Source organism: Mobula birostris, chromosome 14 (assembly GCF_030028105.1).
Source record: "Mobula birostris isolate sMobBir1 chromosome 14, sMobBir1.hap1, whole genome shotgun sequence".
Taxonomy (NCBI): Eukaryota; Metazoa; Chordata; class Chondrichthyes; order Myliobatiformes; family Myliobatidae; genus Mobula; species Mobula birostris.
Genome location: NC_092383.1, coordinates 61,416,453 through 61,438,512, shown reverse-complemented (window position 1 = coordinate 61,438,512; position 22,060 = coordinate 61,416,453). Strand labels below are relative to the sequence as shown.

At 39.6% G+C, this 22,060-nt stretch overlaps 1 protein-coding gene across 2 annotated transcripts in view; it reads right to left on the bottom strand.

Annotated features, from left to right (window-relative positions):
- The window catches only part of lgr6 (leucine-rich repeat containing G protein-coupled receptor 6), a 368,527-nt gene that overhangs the window by 60,580 nt on the left and 285,887 nt on the right, over positions 1-22,060 (bottom strand). For both annotated transcript variants that reach the window (XM_072277748.1, XM_072277747.1), the window contains exon 6: positions 19,988-20,059. In XM_072277748.1, coding sequence (XP_072133849.1) covers positions 19,988-20,059 — 72 coding nt within the window. The remainder of the gene's footprint in view (positions 1-19,987; positions 20,060-22,060) is intronic.

Here is a 22,060-nt window from a genome sequence, read left to right as displayed (position 1 = left end):
TATCAACAAGCAAAGAAAATATTGCATATTCCAAGAAAGGGAAATATTTGTCAGAATTTACCACAAGGCTTAAGAAAATCTGCCAACCAGGGCTCAATTGTAAAAATATAAAAAAGGCAAGTGAAGTTGACTGAAGTTATCCACTTTAGTTCAAGAGCCTGATGGCTGAGAGGTGGAAACTGTTCCTGAATTAGGTGGTGTGAGTCCTGAGGCTCCTGTACCTTCTTCCTGATGGCAACATTGAGAAAAGAACATGACCTGGGTGGTGGAGGTCCTGGACGATGGATGCCGCTTTCCTGCAACAACACTCTGTGTAGACGTGCGCAATGGTGGGGAGGGCTTTACCCGTGATGAACTGGGCCACATCCTCTTAGTTCTGTGTAGGATTTTCCATTGAAGCGCATCGGTGTTTCCATACCAGGCTGTGATGCAGCCAGCCAATATCTCTCCCTCACACAACTATGGAAGTTTGTCAAAGTTTTAGATGTCACGCCAAATGTTCACAAGGAAGTATAGGTGCTTCTGAGCAATTACAAATGCAAATGAATACTGTGAAATCATCAGAAAATGTTTCCACTTCTAGCAATATAACTGCAGGAACGTTAGTCAATGAAGCAGGAACCAAGTGTTCTGTGAGAGGCTCTCAATTGGGGCCCCACTGTTTTACATTATGGACAATCTGGCACATCTTCTCCATGATCAATTGAATAAGTAAAGAAACACCTTTTCAAACAGACTCATTCAGCTCCACTGTCACAAGGATTGTTACAGAAAATCTTTCTTACCAAATGCAATAAGCATATACAACAATTCATCTCTGTGCAACAGGTAAACATGCGACATAGTACAATAGTTTCAGTTTTATCATTTTATACATTATTATTGCTGATTGGTACATTATTTTTATATTATTATTTTTACACTATTATTATCCTGTATTTATTATAAGTTAAGTCTGCACACTGCTAAGTGTGTTTCTAAATGTTGCTGCTGTAACAAAAGAATTTCTCACTTGGGATCAATAAAGTATTATTATTATAATTAAATTGTCCTATGATTAGATTAGGGTTAATCAGGGGTGTTAGGGGTTGTGGGGTATGGCTCAAAGGGCCAAAAGGGCCTACTCTACACTGTATCGTGAAATACAAAAAATAATATTTAAATATGTCCTGATGATGGGATTCAGCCCAAAACGTTGGCTGTTTACTCTTTTCCATAGATGCTGCCTGGCCTGCTTTGTGTGCTGCAGGGATTCCCGGCATCTGCAGGTTTCTTTGTGATTGTCATTTAAATATGGACAATTATTGTGCACTAAAATCCTTTCTCTTCCCTCAAGAAGACAGCTACTTTTCCTTAGCCAATCTTTGTCTCCAAGGACAAAGGGAAAGATGCCTACTTTTATCTGTGTGGGTATTTTTCAGATACGTTGAGAAGAACTCACCTATCTTGATGATCACTAAATACTTAGGGTAGTTGCTATTTATCTGAAATATTAGTATAATTTTTCATTTTTGCATAAAAAACTTACACATTTAAAACATGCAACGTTTTCAGCTATAGTTGGAAAAACATCCAGATATTTGCATTCTTTAGATCTGCACAAAAATATGGGAACACATTAAAAAAGAGGGTGGGTTATTGCCTGCTTCTTTTTGCTGCTGAAATTGAGTTGTCAAATCCTATGCCAAATCTAGGATGCAAAATCAATTGATCTTCTTTGTGAATTTATCTTTGGATTGAAAAGGGCAAGGGATCTAAAAATCATATAAGGAGCCCAGTTAAAACATTGTTAGGAAACTGAGGGATGTTCCGATGTCTATCATTTGATTTAACAAGTGGGCCAAGACTGATGAGTAATTACTTTATTTATTTGATGTATGGAAAAATGGCTTAGATTACTCAAGGGCAAAATGTTTGCTTTGATAAAATACATTGATTTCCTAACTGTGTGAAAATCTGTTTCTGAATAAAGGGAAAATTATCTGACTACATTCACAGTAGTTAACGATTCATACACAAGTTGATACTGGAAATGTGAAAGCACATTGAATTTATGTATTAGTAATTTAGTGAAAAGCTGCGTGGGCTTACGGGAAGCGAAGCTGGCCACATCCTGCGCTCATCACATCTGGAGCCCTGCACTTTTGTCTGAGTTTCACAGAATCAGTCCCAACCAAGTTATACTGACAGTGTGCCTTTCAGTGAGGTTACTTCTGGCATCCTGAGTGTGGCCTCTGTCATTCATTCTCAAAAGGGATATTTAGATAGATTAGACGTTTTAGAAGAATCTGACTAAGTAATGGAAATTGATTAAGTGTGGAGACTCAACAACATTGTTTACATATTCCTGAAAAAATGTCGTCTGATACCACAGTCAAAGTCTCTTAGGTCTCATTTCTTCCCCCATTCTGATGTTTGGTCTGAACAACAACTGAATCTCTTGACCATGACTTCATGCTTTTATTCATTGTTACTGCCACATGATTGGCTGATTAGATATTTGCATTAACAAGCAGGTGTACAGGTGTACCCTACAAAGTGACCAGTGTGTATAGTCACTATAGTCAGTGCTTTCCTCAATCTCCCAATTTCATTCATATTTATTCTTCATAGAAATTGCACCATGGGCAATATTTAAGGAATGGAGAATTAGAAGAACTGGAGGATATAAAATCACATCCAATAAAGAATTTCATGGCTTAAATGCCATTCTTATAATTCTTAACATACACTGTTAAAACATTTTGGATATGTAGCACACAACATGCCCTTCTGGTGCCACAAGCAACACTGCCCAGCAACACTCCTGTTTAAACCTAACCTAATCACAAGAGAATTTACAATAACGAATCATCCTACCAGCTGGTATATCTATCTAGCTATAACCATCTATCTATCCATCCATCTATCTATCTATCTATCTATCTATCCATCTACTATCTATATCTTTGTACTGTTGGAGGAAACTGGAGCAGATGAAGGAATCCCATATGGTTCATGGTGAGAACGTACAAACTTCTTACTCGCGGCATTGGAATTGAACTCCAAACTCTGGATCACCCAGAGCTGTAATAGCTGTGTAGCTAACTGCTACATTACCATGGCACCTCAGTGTTATCCGTTCTGTTCATTGCCTGTTCATAAAGAGGTTACAATGTCCATAAAGCTTGTTTCTCTTTAACTTAAAGAGGTCCTAAACCACCTAAAGAAACACCAGGTAGCTCAGAATTGGGTTATGTATCACTGGCATATGTCATGAAATTTGTTGTTTTGCAGCAGCAGTACATTGCAGAGTATAATCATAAAAGACCTATATAATGAGTATGTATAAAAATTATACTAAATAAGCAGTGCAAATAAGAGCAAACAAGTAGTGAGATAGTGTTTATGGATTCATTGTCCATTCAAAAATCTGATGGGGGCTGGGAAGAAGCTATTCCTAAAACACCAAGTGTGTGCCTTCAGGCTCTGGCTCCTGTCCCTCCTCCTTGATGGTAGCGTTGATGGGGGTCCTTAGCGGTGGATGCTGTCTTTTTGAGGCATTGGCTTTTGATGGAGTCCTGGATGCTGGAGAGGCTAGTGACCATGACAGAGCTGGCTGAGGTTGCCACTTTCTGCAGCTTTTTCTGATCCTGTGCAGTGGCCCTTTCATTCTGGACGGTGGTGCAACAAGTTTGAATGCTCTCCATGCTACACCTGTAGAAATTTGCAAGGATCTTTGGTGACCTACCAAGTCTCAAACTCCTAATGAAATATAGCTGCTGTCTTGCCTTCTTAGTTATTTCATCAATATGTTGGGCCCAAGGTAGATCTTCGGGGATGATGACACCTGGGAACTTGAAACTGCCAATCCCTCGACGAGACTTGTGTGTTCCCTCAACTTCCCCTTCCTTTAGCTTATTTTAGCTTAAAGTTCACCATCAATTCCTTGGTCTTACTGACATTGAGTGCAAAGTTGTTATTGTGATACCCCTACTGGTATGATTGTCACCCTTTTAAAGCAGGTTGGAATCCCTGACTGCAGGAGTGAGAGACTGAAGATGCCCATGAACACGCCCACCAATTGGTTCGTACAAGCTTTCAGTGCCCAGCCAGGTACACCATCAGGGCCTGATGCCTTACAAGGGTTCACCCTCATGAAAGATGATCTGACGTCCCCCTCCAAGACAGAGATCACAGGGTCACCAGATGCTGCAGGGATTCACACAGGTGTACTTTTACTCTCCGTTCTGAAGCATGCATAAAAAGTGATGAGCTCATCTGGGAGTAAAGCATCACAGACATCCATGATGTTAGTTTCTTTTAGGAAGTCATGGCCTGCAAACCCTGCCAGAGCTGATGTAAGTCCAATCCCATATCTAATTTGAATGGAAATTGTTTTATTGCTCTTAAAATAGTCTGCCGTAGGCTGCACCTGGACTTCTACAGCTACAGCTGTGAATCTCCCTGCTGCACCTGATGATCCTGTGATCTCTGTTTCAGAGGCTGATGTTAGGCTGTCCTTAAAGAGAATGAACCCTCGCAAGGCTAGACTGAAATCCTGCCTCATCAAGGACCTGGACCCATTGCAGTTTTCCTATTGCCACAATAGGTCAACGGCAGAAGCAAACTCAATGGCTCTCCGCACGGCTTTAGACCACCTGGACAACACAAACACCTATGTCAGGATGCTGTTCATCGACTATAGCTCAGCATTTAATACCATCATTCCCACAATCTTGATTGAGAAGTTGCAGAACCTGGGCCTCTGTATCTCCCTCTGTAATTGGATCCTTGACTTCCTAACCAGAAGACCACAATCTGTGTGGATTGGTGATAACATCTCCTCTTCGCTGATGATCAACTCTGGAGCACCTCAGGGGTGTGTGCTTAGCCCACTGCTCTACTCTCTGTATACACATGACTGTGTGGCTAGGCATAGTTCAAATACCACCTATAGATTCTGTTCTTCTTATAGTTATAAAGAAGGCAAGACAGTGGCTATACTTTATTAGAAGTTTGAAAAGATTTGGGATGTCAACAAATACACTCAAAAACTCCTATAGATGTACTGTGGAGAGCATTCTGACAGGCTGCATCACTGTCTGGTATCGGGGTGGGGGTGGGGGGCTACTGCACAGGACCGAAAGAAGCTGCAGAAGGTTGTAAATCTAGTCAGCTCCATCTTGGGTACCAGCCTACAAAGTACCCAGGACATCTTCAGGGAGTGGTTTCTCAGAAAGGCAGCATCCATTATGAAGGACCTCCAGCACCCAGGGCATACCCTTTTCTCACTGTTACCATCAGGTAGGAGGTACAGAAGCCTGAAGGCACACATTCAGCAATTCAGGAACAGCTTCTTCCCCTCTGCCATCCGATTCCTAAATGGACATTAAACCCTTGGACACTACCTCACTGTTTTACTGTACAGTATTTCTGTTTTTTTGCCGGTTTTTTAATCTATTCAATATACGTATACAGTACTGTAATTGATATACTTATTTATTATTATCATTATTATTTTTTATTTTATTTTTTCTCTCTCTTCTATATTATGTATTGTATTGAACTGCTGCTGCTAAGTTGACAAATTTCATGTCACATGCCAGTGATAATATACCTGGTTCTCATTCTTGTATAGTTCTGCATCATCGGTCTTGAATACCACAGTTCTAGCCCTCAGCAGTCTACATATTTTCTGGCAACACACATCAAAGTTGCTGGTGAACGCAGCAGGCCAAGCAGCACCTGTAGGAAGAGGTGCAGTCGACGTTTCAGGCCGAGACCCTTCGTCAGGACTAACTGAAGGAAGAGTGAGTAAGGGATTTGAAAGTTGGAGGGGGAGGGGGAGATCCAAAATGATAGGAGAAGACAGGAGGGGGAGGGATAGAGCCAAGAGCTGGACAGGTGATAGGCAAAAGGGGATACGAGAGGATCATGGGACAGGAGGTCCGGGAAGAAAGACAAGGGGGGGGGACCCAGAGGATGGGCAAGAGGTATATTCAGAGGGACAGAGGGAGAAAAAGGAGAGTGAGAGAAAGAATGTGTGCATAAAAATAAGTAACAGATGGGGTACGAGGGGGAGGTGGGGCCTAGCGGAAGTTAGAGAAGTCGATGTTCATGCCATCAGGTTGGAGGCTACCCAGACGGAATATAAGGTGTTGTTCCTCCAACCTGAGTGTGGCTTCATCTTTACAGTAGAGGAGGCCGTGGATAGACATGTCAGAATGGGAATGGGATGTGGAATTAAAATGTGTGGCCACTGGGAGATCCTGCTTTCTCTGGCAGACAGAGCGTAGATGTTCAGCAAAACGGTCTCCCAGTCTGCATCGGGTCTCGCCAATATATAAAAGGCCACATCGGGAGCACCGGACGCAGTATATCACCCCAGTCGACTCACAGGTGAAGTGTTACCTCACCTGGAAGGACTGTTTGGGGCCCTGAATGGTGGTAAGGGAGGAAGTGTAAGGGCATGTGTAGCACTTGTTCTGCTTACACGGATAAGTGCCAGGAGGGAGATCAGTGGGGAGGGATGGGGGGGACGAATGGACAAGGGAGTTGTGTAGGGAGCGATCCCTGCGGAATGCAGAGAGGGGTGGGAGAGGGAAAGATGTGCTTAGTGGTGGGATCCCATTGGAGGTGGCGGAAGTTACGGAGAATAATATGTTGGACCCGGAGGCTGGTGGGGTGGTAGGTGAGGACCAGGGGAACCCTATTCCTAGTGGGGTGGCGGGAGGATGGAGTGAGAGCAGATGTACGTGAAATGGGGGAGATGCGTTTAAGAGCAGAGTTGATAGTGGAGGAAGGGAGGCCCCTTTCTTTAAAATAGGAAGACATCTCCCTCGTCCTAGAATGAAAAGCCTCATCCTGAGAGCAGATGCGGCGGAGACGGAGGAATTGCAAGAAGGGGATAGCGTTTTTGCAAGAGACAGGGTGAGAAGAGGAATAGTCCAGATAGCTGTGAGAATCAGTAGGCTTATAGTAGACATCAGTGGATAAGCTGTCTCCAGAGGCAGAGACAGAAAGATCTGGAAAGGGGAGGGAGGTGTCGGAAATGGACCAGGTAAACTTGAGGGCAGGGTGAAAGTTGGAGGCAAAGTTAATAAAGTCAACGAGTTCTGCATGCGTGCAGGAAGCAGCGCCAATGCAGTCGTCGATGTAGCGAAGGAAAAGTGGGGGACAGATACCAGAATGGGCACGGAACATAGATTGTTCCACAAACCCAACAAAAAGGCAGGCATAGCTAGGACCCATACGGGTGCACCTCTTCCTACAGATGCTGCTTGGCCTGCTGCGTTCACCAGCAACTTTGATGTGTGTTGCTTGAATTTCCAGCATCTGCAGAATTCCTGTTGTTTACATATTTTCTGGTTTATCTATAGCTTTTGGCTTGGGTATATCCAGTATGTTCTCAAAGACACACACTGATCCATACAGGTGTTGGTGAAGTCGGTGACAACTGTGACATATTCATATAGATTTTTAGATGAATCACTGAACATTGCACTGTCTACCAACCCAAAGCAGTCCTGGAAACAATCCTCCACCTTCCTAGACCATCCCTTCTTGGTCCACACCAATGGTCCTGCAGCTTTTATTCTCTGCCTACACACTGGGAGTAGAAGCACAGACAGATAATCGGACCTTCCAAAATGTGGGCATGGTTTGGCATGGTAAGCATTCCTGATGGTGGTATATAAGTGGGCAAGTGTGTTGGCTCCTCTGTTTCCACAGATTATATGTTGGTGGTGGTTGTTCAGAGACTTCTCCAAGCTGGCCTGGTTGAAATCCTCCACAACGATAGGGAAGGCATCTGGGTATGCATTTTTGTGACTGCTGATCATGGAGCTCAACCCCGTCAGTACCAGGCTAACGTTGGCCTGAGGCGGAATGTACACTGCTACCAAGATGATGGTGAAAAACTCCCCTGGCAGCTAAAATGGATGAACTTGATCACTAGATGTTCAAGATCTGGTGAGAAGGACTGCGGGAGAATATGCTCGACTGTGCCTTATGACGAATTAATCATAAAGCTTACTCCACCTCCTCTACCTTTATGAGACTGAGCTGTCCTGTCTTTGCGGAGAATAGTGAAACTCTGCAGCTGCAGCGCTGCACCCAAAGGGCGGAGGAGAGCCATGATTCCATGAAGCAATGTACGCAGCAGTCACTGATGACCCTCTGGTACAGCAATATTGCTCTGAAGTCTTCAATTTTATTTTCCAGAGTCTACACATTTGCCAGCAGGATAGTTGGGAGTGAGGGTCTAAAGCCCCTGCATTTCAATTGTACCTGCAAACAGGCCCGGCTTCCATGCTTCTGTTTTCTTAAAGGGGACCTGTGCTCACAACATAAGTCTGCCATCCGGTATCAGCTGATCTTCCTAGATTTGAGAATTAATAGATTTTTTTAAATATCTTAAAATGATGTTGCTTTCTGAAGTATGTATGTTTTTTCAAAAACGGGAAAATTTGAAGATTCCCATTGGAGCTGCATGCAGAGTTGCTACTTATTGGCGCCATTTTAATCTTTGTTTTGATTCCAACACGCTCAGGTTAAGGGACATGAGACTCTTCACAAAATAAACTCATCTGATCTTGGTTGGACTTTTCACTAGATTAGAGAAAGTACCAACTAATAAATGGAAGAAGTGTCAAAAAAATGTCCGAAAACAGGATATGATGATGCTTTGAAAGCAGGGCAGTAATTGTATGGAACATCTGTCTTGCTAAGGACTCCTTACATTGAAGCACAATCAATCAGAGTAAATACAGAAAACATAAGGAGACACAAAGAGATGACAAAAGATAGAACATCATAGCATAATACAGGCCTTTCAGCCCCCCGATGTTGTGCCAAACCTTTAACCTACTAAATTAAGCATGTCTGTTTTATTCAACTCACCAACAATGTGCATGATCTTATGCATCATATAGATATCTGTTATAAGTAAACATATGCTATAATATTTGAGAAGAGACCTCTTCAGAATTATGCTTTGATACTGAATTCTGTGTTACTAAATAAACAAAACTAGTATGTGAGGTAGGTGACAAGATGCAGAATGTGACATAGGATTGGAAGGAGGAGTTCAAGTTCATAGTAGTATTTGTAAGTAAGTACCATGATTGTTAATTCAGTGCCCTACAAGATGGGAAGCCAGCAGAGGTCAGCAAAGATGGGCATTACACAAGAGTTGCTGATTGATCAGTTCATACTTAATGTTTACACTCTGTTCGAGCAAATAGTTCTAATCGCTTTTATCCTCCACCCTGTTCGCATATTCCGTCAACCACTGTTCCTTCATTAGTCTGTTTAATCTAATCTTGAATGTTTGACATAGTTCCTGCTAAACCACTAACCATCGAGATGAATAGCAGAGAACTTGTAATTGAGGAAAAAGATTTTGACGCACAACAGATTCTTGCACGCAACAGATTTCAAAGAATTTTAAATATCTGCAGAGGGGAGCCCAGGAGACAGGAAGAAAGCAATACTGCAGAAACAAAACATACAGTTGTATTGATTGATTGATAGAATAAAAGATTCACCTCCAAGTTTTGAGTCACATAATCTATTCTGTGTTGGATTGCATAGTCTATTTTGACTGGAATAAGTTAAATCAGAGGAAGTTGAATCAGAGGCAAAAGTGCTGGGATACTTGTGATAGCTGAATGGACTAGTTGTTGTTCTCTTGATGGTGACCAAAGCACCCTCAGTTCACATTTATAATATCAGGTAGAAGGTCAACACTACAGTGTCCTAATAAAGTGTTCTTAATAATTTAGTAGAGGAGGTTCTAGGCTGAGCAGCACCAATAAGTAGAGAAGCAATTATAGGCTGAAATCTTACATCAGGACTGAGTGGACTGAGTGGAGAGAGGAAGGAGAGGAGAGGAGTTGGGAGATAGAGGAGCTTCCCAACTCCACTCCTCCCCTTCCGCTACGTAGTTCCATCTGTCTGTCATCCTTAACCCTTCCTTGGCCCACCAATCACCGACTGGCTCCTACCTCATCCCTCCTCCTGCCTTCTTCATGCTGATGTCATCCTCCTGCGTTCCTTCCTAACGCAGGGTCTTCACCTGAAAATCAGCATTTTCTCTCCAATCCTCCACCTCCTCCCCCCCCCCCACAACCATCTCCAATGCTGTTTGAACCAATGAACTCCTCCAGTAGACTGTATGTTATTCAATGAGATCTGTTTTCCACCCTCAGGTGGATAAAATAAAGACTTCAAGACAATATTTTGAAGATGATTTGAGGAGTTGTATTCATACCACTATTTATCCCTCAACAGTTTGGCCAATCTGTTCCTGAGGAATGCTCCTGTGATGCTTGGGTCTGCTGGCAGTTATTGACTTCCAGTCAAGGTGGCACCTGCGTACGGCACTTCTTCAGTTGACATCCTCTGGACAGATCATGAAAACGTGTATTTCACTTAATTTATTTCCTTTACATTTGTTTTCCGTATTGAATGTGATTCTGGAACTGTTGGATCCTGTGATTTATAGTTTGAGTGTTTCAGTGCTCTGCAGTCTCCAAGGGGATTCCAGGAGGCGGAGGCAGCAACCTTGTGGTGAGAAGGTTGCAAGCCGATGTTCGACTCCATTTCACCAATTAAAGCTTCCATTGTTCGCCGATTAAAGCATCAAGGGAAATTGAAATGCCGGCTGCCTGCCTTTTTCATCACTAGGGGATCACTCTGCTGCTAGAGAGGGGAGACTGTCTTTTTAATCTCTGGTGAGATGGCCCTTCTACAGAAAGGAAAAATGTTGCCCAAGTTTTCTGTGTTCTGGATGTGGACTTGGACTGTGGATATGATGTACTTTACTTCAAGAAGTTCCACTGTGTGTGCAATCAATACCATTGTGAAAATTGCCACTGGAAAAACCAATAATAGTAGATATGCAGAGGCGAGTGATGAATACTGTTGCCAGATAATTCTGGCAGTTATCTAGTTGCATAGTTGCAAAGTGCATCTAGTTACACTCTGTAGGAACTCGTTGTGTGAAGAGTGACTTCCATTTTTCCTATGTGGTGGCATAAAAACGTACACTTAGTAGCCACTTTATTAGGTACAGGAGTGGAACCAGGTATGGTTTTCGACTGCTGTAGACGATTCACATCAAAGTTCAACATGTTGTGCTTTCAGAGACGCTCTTCTGTAACATGTGGTAGTATGAGTTACTGAATCTTTCCTGCCAGCTTGAACCAGTCTGCCAGACTCCTCTGATATCTATCACTAACAATGCATTTTTGCTCACAGAATTGGAGCTTGCTGTATTGTTTTTTTTTCATTTTTCTCAGCATTCTCTATAAGCTCTAGAGAATGTTCTGTGTGAAAATCCCAGGAGCTTGGCAGTTTCTGAGCTACCCAAACTGGCACCAACAAATATTCCACTGTTAAAGTCACTTAGATCAAATTTCTTCCACATCATGATACTAGGTCTGAACAACAAGTGAACCTCTTGACCATGTCTGCATGCTTTGAGTTGCTGCCATGATTGGCTGATTAGATATTTACATTAATGGGCAGGTGTACCTAATAAAGTGGCCACTAAGTGTAAGGACATAAAGAAGAGGAGGATGCCATTCACCCTTATGACTGCTCCACCATTTAATAATTTTGGGGCCACTTCCTGAACTAATACCCCTGATAGGCCTATTGATCTCCAGAATTGATGGCATCTGAAACATTCCCTTTTTGTTGTTCATGCTTTTGCTTGGATAGAGAAAGCAGAAAGCAGAAAATTGATATATTTGTGAACTGGACAAATTTTAGGCTCCCTCTTTGAATGACTATTTTAATAATTATTCTCTGCATTTTAATTATTTAATAACAGACCAATTTTACAAAGATAGTGTTCGAATGTAAATTAGCAATGTGATTCATAGATATCTTCTTTCCAGAAAAATGTCTTGACATAAAAAAGTAGAAAGTCAAAGGAACATACAAAATAGATTTGAATGCAATTACCATTCTCGCAGTGAAAAAACTAAGTAAGGCTCTCTTCCCATTTTCAGCGTTTTGGTAAAGAGGAGAAAAACTGATGCTTGTCAGCTTGCATTTGATCTAATAATTAGACCTGACTGGCCAAATCATTTGAACGATGCTTGTCAAGATCAAAGGCAAATTGAGCGTGGTTTATAAGTGTTAGCACAGTCAAAGGCATTCACAGTTTTTCCCATGCCTGAAGCTGTGCATGCAGAGGTATTTGATATAATAAAAATAGCATTGCTGTGTTGTTTATCATCACATTGAAATTTTTAATAAAACAATTTAAAAACCATTTGCCAACATTGATCTCACTTCAGAAGTAACTCATTTCCTGTGAAATTCTTTGGGATGTCATGAATGGGACTTGAAAGATATTTTTAAAAAACAGCATTTTTCTTTATTACTGTAAAAGGGTATAGGGCTTTCACATATGATCGAGAGGGTCACAGGAGTGGAGGGGGAGTTGCACTACTGATAAGTGAGAGGGCAGTACTTAAAGAGAATTTTCTGGAGAATGTGTGGATCGAGCTTAAGAACAAAAGCGGGTCTATCACTTTGCTGTGCAATATTATTGATGGGAATCAAGAAAACGATAATGTAAGCAAATTACAGAAAGCTTCAAATGCAACAGTGTTTTTGTAGTGGTGGTTTGAACTGCCTTAATATTGATTGGGATTGCCTAAGTTCAAGGGGAAGAATTTGTGAAATGCTTCCAAGAGATTTATCTCTGAGCCCTACTAAAGTCAGAGCTCCTTTTAATCATAATCTTAGGAAATGAAACTGGGCAGGTGGTGGAAGTGTCAGTGGGGAGCACATTGGGAACAATTACCATAATTATGTAAGTTTCTAAGTAGTTTATGTAGACGGATAAGGTTAGTCCTCAGGTTAAGTTCTTGAGTTCAGAGAATGCTGATTTCAATAGGGAGATGGGGACCCGATGCTTGCGAGTAAAATGACAGGTAATAGGTAGAAGTCTTTAAAAAAAAAGTTAGTAAGTGTTTGTGATCAGCATATTCTGGTAAGGATTGAAAACAAAGATGGCAAGATTAGGGAACCTTTCTTTACAAAGGATATTGAAGGTTTGTTTGAAAAATGTAAGCACATGTAGGAAGTCTCTTGAGGAGTACAGATTATGTAAGAGAGAAGAAAAAAAATTAGGAAGGGAAAAAAGGACCTTGAAATATCTTTGGCAGGTGAGATTAAGGTAAATCCTAAGACTTTCTTTAAGTTTATCAGAATCAGAAGAGTAGCCAAGGAAAGAGAAGATCCAATGAGTGAAGCTGGGGATGTGAGTGAAGTCATGAATCAGTATTTCTCACAAGGAGAAGTATGTGAAAGATAATGAGTTCAGGGCAGGATATATGGATAATTTAGAACAGGTCAGATTTAAGAAAGAGAAGGTGTTATATATCATGGAAAACACTGATCAATCTCTAGGACTGGATGAGATTTATCGCAGTTTGAAATGTGAAGCAAAGAAGGAGATAGTTGGGGTACTGACAAAGATATTTTTGTGTCAGAGATTTTTTTGCCACAAATGAAGCACTACAAGACTGTAGGATATAACTTTGCTATTTATTTACCAACAAAGCAGGAATCAGCCCTGTAACAATAGAGTGGTGAGCCTTACATTGTTGGTAGGGAATTTACTAGGAAAAAAATTTAAGGGATAAGATTTATGTAGAGAATATTTGGAAAGACAGGAGCTGTTCAGGGATAGTCAGCTTGGCTTTATGTGGGAGGAGTTCTATCCCATTAATTTGATTGAATTATTTGAGGAGGTAACGAAGAAGTTTGGTGATGGCAGGGCTGTAGATGTTTGCATGGACTGAAGCAAGGCATTTGACAAGGCACAACATGGTAGGCTGGTCTAAGAGGGAATCTAAGGAGAAATTGCTAACTGGACCATACTTGGCTTGTTGATAGGAAGCAGAGGGCAGTGATGGATAGATGCCTTTCTGATTAGAAGACTTTTAGTAATGATGTACTGTAGGATCCCTTGTTGCTTATGAAATACCATAACAATTTGTATGTAATAAGTTTGCAGATGTTACAAAAGCTGGTGAGATGAATCACAAGGAAGGTTTCATAATTCCATGAAGGTGGCAGCAAATGTAGAGGATGATGAAAAAGGTAAATGGCATGCTTCCTTTCATAGAATGACACACAGAATATAGAAGTTGAGATACTATGTTGCAACTTTCTAAAATACTGGTTAGTCCACATTTGAAGCATTGCGTGTGGTTCTGGCATGCTGGTTGCCATGCTCTAAGAAGTATGTGGTTATGCTGCAAAGATTGCAAAGAAAATTCAGCAGAATGTTTCCTGTATTGGAGGTCTTCAGTTCTAGGAAGAGATTGAATAACCTAGGCTTGTTTTCATTGCAGTGAAGGAGGCTTATAGCTGACTAGATAGAGGTATACAGGTTGAACACATCTTATCCGAAATTCCAAAATCTGAAAACCTCTGAAACCTGAAATTTTTTGATCTCTGACATGACATCACAAATGGAAAATTAAACAAGGCACTGGAAAGGTTTTCACGTGATGAGCAGATTGGCATAGCACAGACTGTTCAGAGAAGTGATCTCCTATATGTAATGTACAGAAGTTAATGCAAAATAGAAAAACATTGCATAAAGCAAAAAAATAAGAGCTCTAAAGTGTATTGAAGGAGTGTACTTGTCAGCTTCAGAGTGAATGTATGCCACTTTATGGTACGCAGATCATGAAACAAGTAAAAATATATCACAACAAACTGAAAATTGAAGGTAACTGCGAATATTCAACAGGTTGGTTGCAGAACTAAAGCCATGGCATTAACTTTCTAAAGATTTGCGGTGATAAAGCATCTGCTGATCACAGAGCAGCAGAGAAATTAATTGATGTTTGCAAGATCATTGCAGATGAAAATCTAGATGCTGAACGGCTGCATGAGTACAGATGTGTGATGGACAAATGTAAGACAAAGGCTGCTTAATCGGTAACACATAAATTCAGAGTTGGAAATTATGGAGTGCCAAACAGTCACTGCATTGGTGGCCGAGGCAGTAATAGCTATTAAAAATGTTCTATAAAACTACCTTCAAGGTATATGTACAATATAAGCTGTATATAAAATCTTCATGGATTTTTTGTTTAGACTTGGGTTCCATCCCCCAAGATATCTCATTATAGAGATGCAAATATTCCAAAATCTGAAACACTTCTGGATCCAAGCATTTTGTTAAGAGCTGTTTAACCTGTATACAATTATAAGAAGCATAGATAGGCTAGAATCTTTATCCCATGGTGGAGAAATCACAAACTAGAGGCCTAGGTTTAAGGTGATTGGCAGGATGGGATTTGAGGGAAAGTCTTTATTCAGAGAATGTATGATATCTGGAACTTGTTGCCGGAAGAGTTGACAGAATCAAGTACAATCAACATTTTTAACAGGCATTTAGACAGGCCTTTGAATAGACAATGCATTTTCATGGATAAATCTTCATGTGAGAAAAAGAATAGGTTTGGATTTTATTAACACTAGCAGTAGCTATTAATTGCAGGTATGACTAATAACTTAATAATGTTATCCTTTCTCTCTCTGTATGAATTACAGAGTATATGTAAAATAATTATAATCAAAAACTTCTTGAAATTACTAAATGTGCAAAACTCTACTACCTTCTGTTTAACTATAATTAGGAATTTCATAGAGATCAAATGATTCTGTAGTTGCCCATCTGAGTATTCAATATAATTATTTTCCAAAATCTATCAATGAAAGGCTCACATCTTATAAAGCAATTAATCGATACTGTAAGGTTTTTTCCCCAAGTGAGCTTACTTCAAATATCTATAATGTGTGAAAGTGTTTCTTTTTTTCACATTTGTGGTTTTTCAGATTTACTATCTTTAAATTCTTTATTCAAAGTTCAACCTAAATAAACATTACTTGCACCTTTCACTATCGTGTAGATTTGGATTACAACTCCTCACAGTCTTCTCCAAAGAAAGTAATATTGTAAGCATCTACTTTCTTTGAAGAAAAGATGTTCAAAATACACACAACGTTCTAATCGAAAATGTTTGACACACATACCAGATTTCAATAAGCCCCAATGATAATAGTACTTACTTGCTTCATTCACTAATGTACGCCACAGTAAACCTTCTACAAAAGAATTCTGTCTATTTCTTAGCCTGTCAAACAGTCTAGATACCTTTGAATGCTATTAGTAAATCTACGTAACTTGCTAGAATTAAAAAATGTAATAGTACTGTTATCAAAAATGTAATATGCAGTGACAACCATTTCTGCACATTTAACAAAGCTAAGCATCCCTATTATATCAAACAAATATAGTTAACCAGTTCATCGTGTAGATGAAATGACACATGAACAAAGCACAGTCAAAGACATAATGAAAAGTTTTAAAAAAGGCAACATAAATTGAAATGTAAAAAAGAAAACAGAAACGCAGAGATGATAAGAGATACAACTCCAGGGTGTCACACTTTGGCATCTGAAGGAATGGCCGCAAATGATGGATCAATCAAAGTACAGCGTTATTTGTATCTTGCAGTGTGCAGGGTTGGAGGAAATTATAGAGAAAGAAGAGGTGAAATTATGAAGGGATTTGGAAATAATGCTGATAGGTTTATAATTAACTGGACTCTATGCATTGTAGATTTACAAACAAAAAAGAGAGATGAATTGAACTAGCTATGGTTTAGAATGAAAGTAGTAGAGTTTTGCATGACCTCAAGTTTACCTAGATTTGTATGAAGGAAACTGGCCAGGATTATAATTTATATACTATTTGTAAACCATGTTATTCGCAGATAATGCAGAGCACAGGGAACAAAATCTATTTGGTTACTTTGGATTTTGCTTTTAGGCAGTTCCACTGTCATCACCTTCTGCTGGCTATTATAAAGACAAATCGGGCAGCTGAGTTTCATTACCCCCATGAACATCAAATATCTTTCACAAGTGAATATTCATGAAGAGACTTCAGGAAATCCAAATGCGAAATAACATCCTTTGGATAGGTTCAAATTATCTACTCAAGCATTTTTAGTAAGATTAAAGAATGATTCACTGCTTCTAAAATCACTGATGCTACTTACAAGCTTCAAGCTCTTTAAATACATGATATTTTAACATGATATTTTAAATATGCCTATGTATAGCGCTTGTGTAAAGATCCAGTTAAATGTTAAAGTTAAATATAGTTTAAAAAATGAAAAGGTTCCGATATTCTTACTTAAATTTTTGGACAACTTATGCATCTTTGTTTGAATGGCCAGCCCTGAATTGTATTAGACAACACTGGTCATTACTAAGGTCTTTACATGGACTCTACATTATTATTCACTCAGTAATGTAGAAGTGTAAGTCCAGGAGTATTGCCAGTACCAAAAATATATTAAAATAGCTTCTTGTTTCTTCTGCTTCCATTTTAATAATTGAGAGGAACAGCCACACTTATTTGGGTCTAATTTGTACTGAATTTATGAAGATTCTCTAATGTTTGAAAACCAAAAAAATACTTTCCACTGGATATTTTTGAAATTCAAAGGGTTAGCTAACTAGCAAAATCACTCATCTTCTGAATCAGAGATGAAATGAAAAGTGACTGTTCTTGACATCCAGGCTGCACTTGACTAATCTTTGCCCCAACAATTCGTTAACTATAATCAGGGTGAATAGGCAACATGCACTAGAAGTAGACCAGGATCAAAGAAAGATGATTGGAGAAAATCATCTCAGCCCAGGACTACGGTAGAAGTCATGATGGTAATGTCCTTGGCCTGACCATCACTGTTTCCTCACCATACAGCTTCCCTCTTTTTTAAGTACTGTGTGTGGATTTTTGCCGATAAGTAGATGGTATTCAGTTCCTTTGACAACTCTTATGTAACAGTCTACGTTTACTTGCACTGAAACGTGGATAATCAGCCAGTCTGATCCTACGCCTGGCAATAACCAACTGTGGGTAGGCAAAGTTAACCCTTTCCTCTTCACTTACACTGACGTTGCCTTTGTTGAAACCACCTTCAACATCATCCTGGTCTACATTCAACAGACATCTAATTGGATCAAGCACCTTAATGTTGTACAACAAGAGTTAGATAGGGGCTCTGTACTCCACGGTGAGTGATACTTCTTCATAATTATCAATAATAAATCAGAAATACAAAGAAATTTCCTGCATTTTCAAATAACACTCAGAATTTTAACAGCTCGATGGTTGAAACTTTCTCTTTGACTTTACTAACCAGCTTTAATATTTGATCTCACTCATGTTGTCACAATGCTTATAGATTACAAGGCAAACCACAGTAACTTGCCATTTTTTTTCTCGTCAGAACCTCAAACCACCAGCATTTTCCATCCAGAAATTCAAGGCTAGCAGGAAAATATGAAAACCACTTTTTTCCAAATCCCTCCTAATCTTGTCATTGGAAATCCCGGAACTGCCCGTCTAGCAGCACTGGGTGGTGGTGGGGGGGGGGGGGGGGGGGAGGGGTTATCACAAGGACTGGTTCAAAAAGGCAGCTTACCAACACTTCCTAAGGGAATTGTTTAGCATGGCAAATACATTGTCAGGGACACCTATTTCTCGTTGCTGAATAAATAGAATGAAATTCTATAAAATTGGCAATTTTTCTATAAAATAACAACTGGATAACTAAAAGAGCTACTATATAATTCTAAATTAGTATGAACAATGTACTGTCTGGAAAAACCTCAGTTTTAACAATGCAAACTGCATGTTGCTTTTACAAGCTAAGGAACAAGATGTAGGAGTTTCACTACTGTTTAGCACTAATGTTTCAAACAGGAAGCTGTGAAATCAAAAGGATAGACTACATGTTGGAGAATACACGTACTTCTTTCTTCTCTGCAATTTTATCACACAAACTTCCAGTTGAATGTCAGACTACATTAGTGAGAGTAGTCAAAGAAATCCTGTTGCTTATTTTTGATGACAGTTTGCTGTTTTTCTATTATTTGGCTGAACTTCTAACATTATTAACAACAAACTGAAAAAAACTAGTAAAATCACACAGGACAAAACTAAAGTTTGCAGGTGTCAATATCTCGGAATATCTATCATGGGCCCAACATATTGATGTAATTATAAAGAAATCATTCCAGTGGCTATATTTCATTATGAGTTTGAGGAGTTTTGGCATACCACCAAAAATTTCAGAAAAATTCTATAGATTAAGGGCCCTCACCATCCAGGACATTCACTCTTCTCATTGATACCATCAGGGGGGAGGTTCAGGAGCCTGAAGACACACATTCAGTGTTTTAGGAACAACTTCTTCCCCTGTGCCATCAGATATCTGGACAGCCATGAACCCATGAACACTACCTCACTTTTTGCTCTCTTTTTGCACTACTAACCTATTTCTTTACATTAATTACTGTAAATAGTAATTCTTTATGTTTTCCACTGTACTGCTGTCACAAAACAACAATAATAAATCCGATTCTGAAAATATCAATATATTATATTTATTCCACTCTATAACACGTATGCAAATCATTCTTTCTCCAAAAACATCTTTAAGTCCAAATTAAAAGCTAATAATTGTAATGAAAGCAGAAAATAAAATAACACTAGAAATAAACATTTCAGACAGTTTGATCAGTGTGTTTTGTTAGCGCTTCTGATCGTTCAAATGTGCTGATGTGATTTAGAATACAGAATACAGAGAGGATGTCATTTAAGTGATGATTTCTTGCATTGGTGCCAATTGAGTCTGTTTAAAACTTAAGTGTGAACTTTTACTACAAATAATGTTCAGCAAAATTCATTCAATAGTTACAGTACATGTTAGAAAGTGACAGGTCCTTCTCTTCGTGTTAAGCTGTAAGTTTGAAATTACTGTATATTTAACCCACTAGTGTTTTAATACTGTCATTACGAGCTTAATTTTAAGCTGGTCATTATAACTTAATCAAAGCAAACAAACTTTTATTTATAAAGAGTTGTTACAATGTTACGTACAGTGTTTCTAAGCTGTGGAGTCCATCGAAACAATTCGTCCCAAGCGACTGAATATTGTTGTTGTGCAGATGCCTGTGAAAGACATTGGTATTGCATTTAGGAAAAGATAATTCAGGTGATAAACTAAAATATAACATTTTAAATATCACAACAATGTAAAGAAAGTAAATATGATATATTAAGAAATACAATACTGTGTATTGGTCAATCTGAAAAGATAGGGCTATTATCAGTAACTCTGTTTTAGTGAACATTAATTAGCTTTATCAATAGAGATAGCAGTCAGCTATTTGAAATACTAAACACAAACAGCATTTTCAATTAATATATTCATTCATTGTAAACCTTGGCTAGAATTTCCCATTGAACTGATGCCTATACCAACAAACACTGGAGAAGAGGAAGACCTCACTACGGAATTATTGCAGACACTTGGTGAAGAACAGTTCAGTTTAGCTGATGAAGGAATTAGGCTACAAATATTTGGACTTTAAATTAGATCTTCCCAGGCACAACATGCTTGGGATTTGTTTATATTATAAAGGTGAGAGGTATCCTCAGCACTGGATCTCAGAACACCTGTTCTAAAGTGAAGAGCTGAACTCGAGAGAAGAAATGAAAAGTGACTGTTCTTGACATCCAGGCAGCATTTGACTAAGCTTTGCCCCAACAAATGCTGGTAAACTTGTTAACTATAATCAGGGTGAATAATCTACACACACTAGAAATAAACCAAGGTCAACGGAAGATAATTGGAGAAAATCATTTCATTCCAGAACTACTGTAGAAGTCATGAGGACAATATCCTCCACCCAGTCATCTTTCTTCCTCAACATAGAGTTTGCAGCCTTTATAAATATTGTGTGTGGAGATTTGCTAATAATTATGTAGTATTCCGTTCCTTTAACAACTCTGTTGTAACAGTCTGCATTTATTTGCAGCGAAACCTGGATAATTAGCCAGTTTGAGCTAACGCCTGGTGATAACTATTTGGAGAGAGGAAGAGTTAACCCTGTCCTTTTCACACTCAGTGATAATGCTTTTGTTGAATCCACCTTCAACATCATCCCGGGTCTGCATTCACCAGACATCTAATTGGATCAACCACCTTAATGCTGGACAAAGGAGTTGGAGCAGGGATCTGCATTCTACAGTGAATGATGCTGCTTCATAATTATCAATAAGGTCCAAATCAGAAATATGAAGACATTTTCTGCATTTGCCAATATCACTTGAGTATGGAAGTTGTCCTGTCCAAGACCGGAAGAAGCTGCAGAAGATGGTGAACATGGCGCAGCACATCACACAAACCAATCTTCCGTCCTTGGACTCACTTTACACCGCACGCTGTCGGAGCAGTGCTGCCAGGATAATCAAGGACACGACCCACCCAGCCAATACACTTTTCGTCCCTCTTCCCTTCGGGAGAAGGCTTAGGAGCCTGAAGACTTGTATGGCCAGATTTGGGAACAGCTTCTTTCCAACTGTGATAAGACTGTTGAACGGATCCTAACTCGGATCTGGGCCGTACCCTCCAAATATCCAGACCTGCTTCTTGTTTTTTTTGCACTACCTTACTTTCCCTTTTCTATTTATGATTTATAATTTAAATTTTTATTATATTTACTATCGATTTGTACTCCAGGGAGCGCGAAGCGCAGAATCAAATATCGCTGTGATGACTGTACGCTCTAGTATCAATTGTTTGGCGACAATAAAGTAATAAAGAATTTTAAAAGCACAGTGGCCAAAATTTTCTCTTTGACTTGCATTAACCAGCTTAAATATATGATTCCACCAATATTGAACAATCCCTATAGATTACAAGACAAACTGATGTAACTTGTCATTTTTTTCTCTGACAAAGCCCCACCCATCAATATTTTCCATCCAGAAAGTCAAGGCTAGCAGGAAAATATGAATTCCATTTTTCCCAATTTCCCACACTGCTGAGTCAGAATGCCCATCTAACAGCACCGGGCTGGTAGGGGTGCAGGGGGGGTGGGAAGGGTGGTGGTGTTGGGCGTTGGTGGTATGACAAAAGACTGGTCCAAAAAAGCAGCTTACCAACAT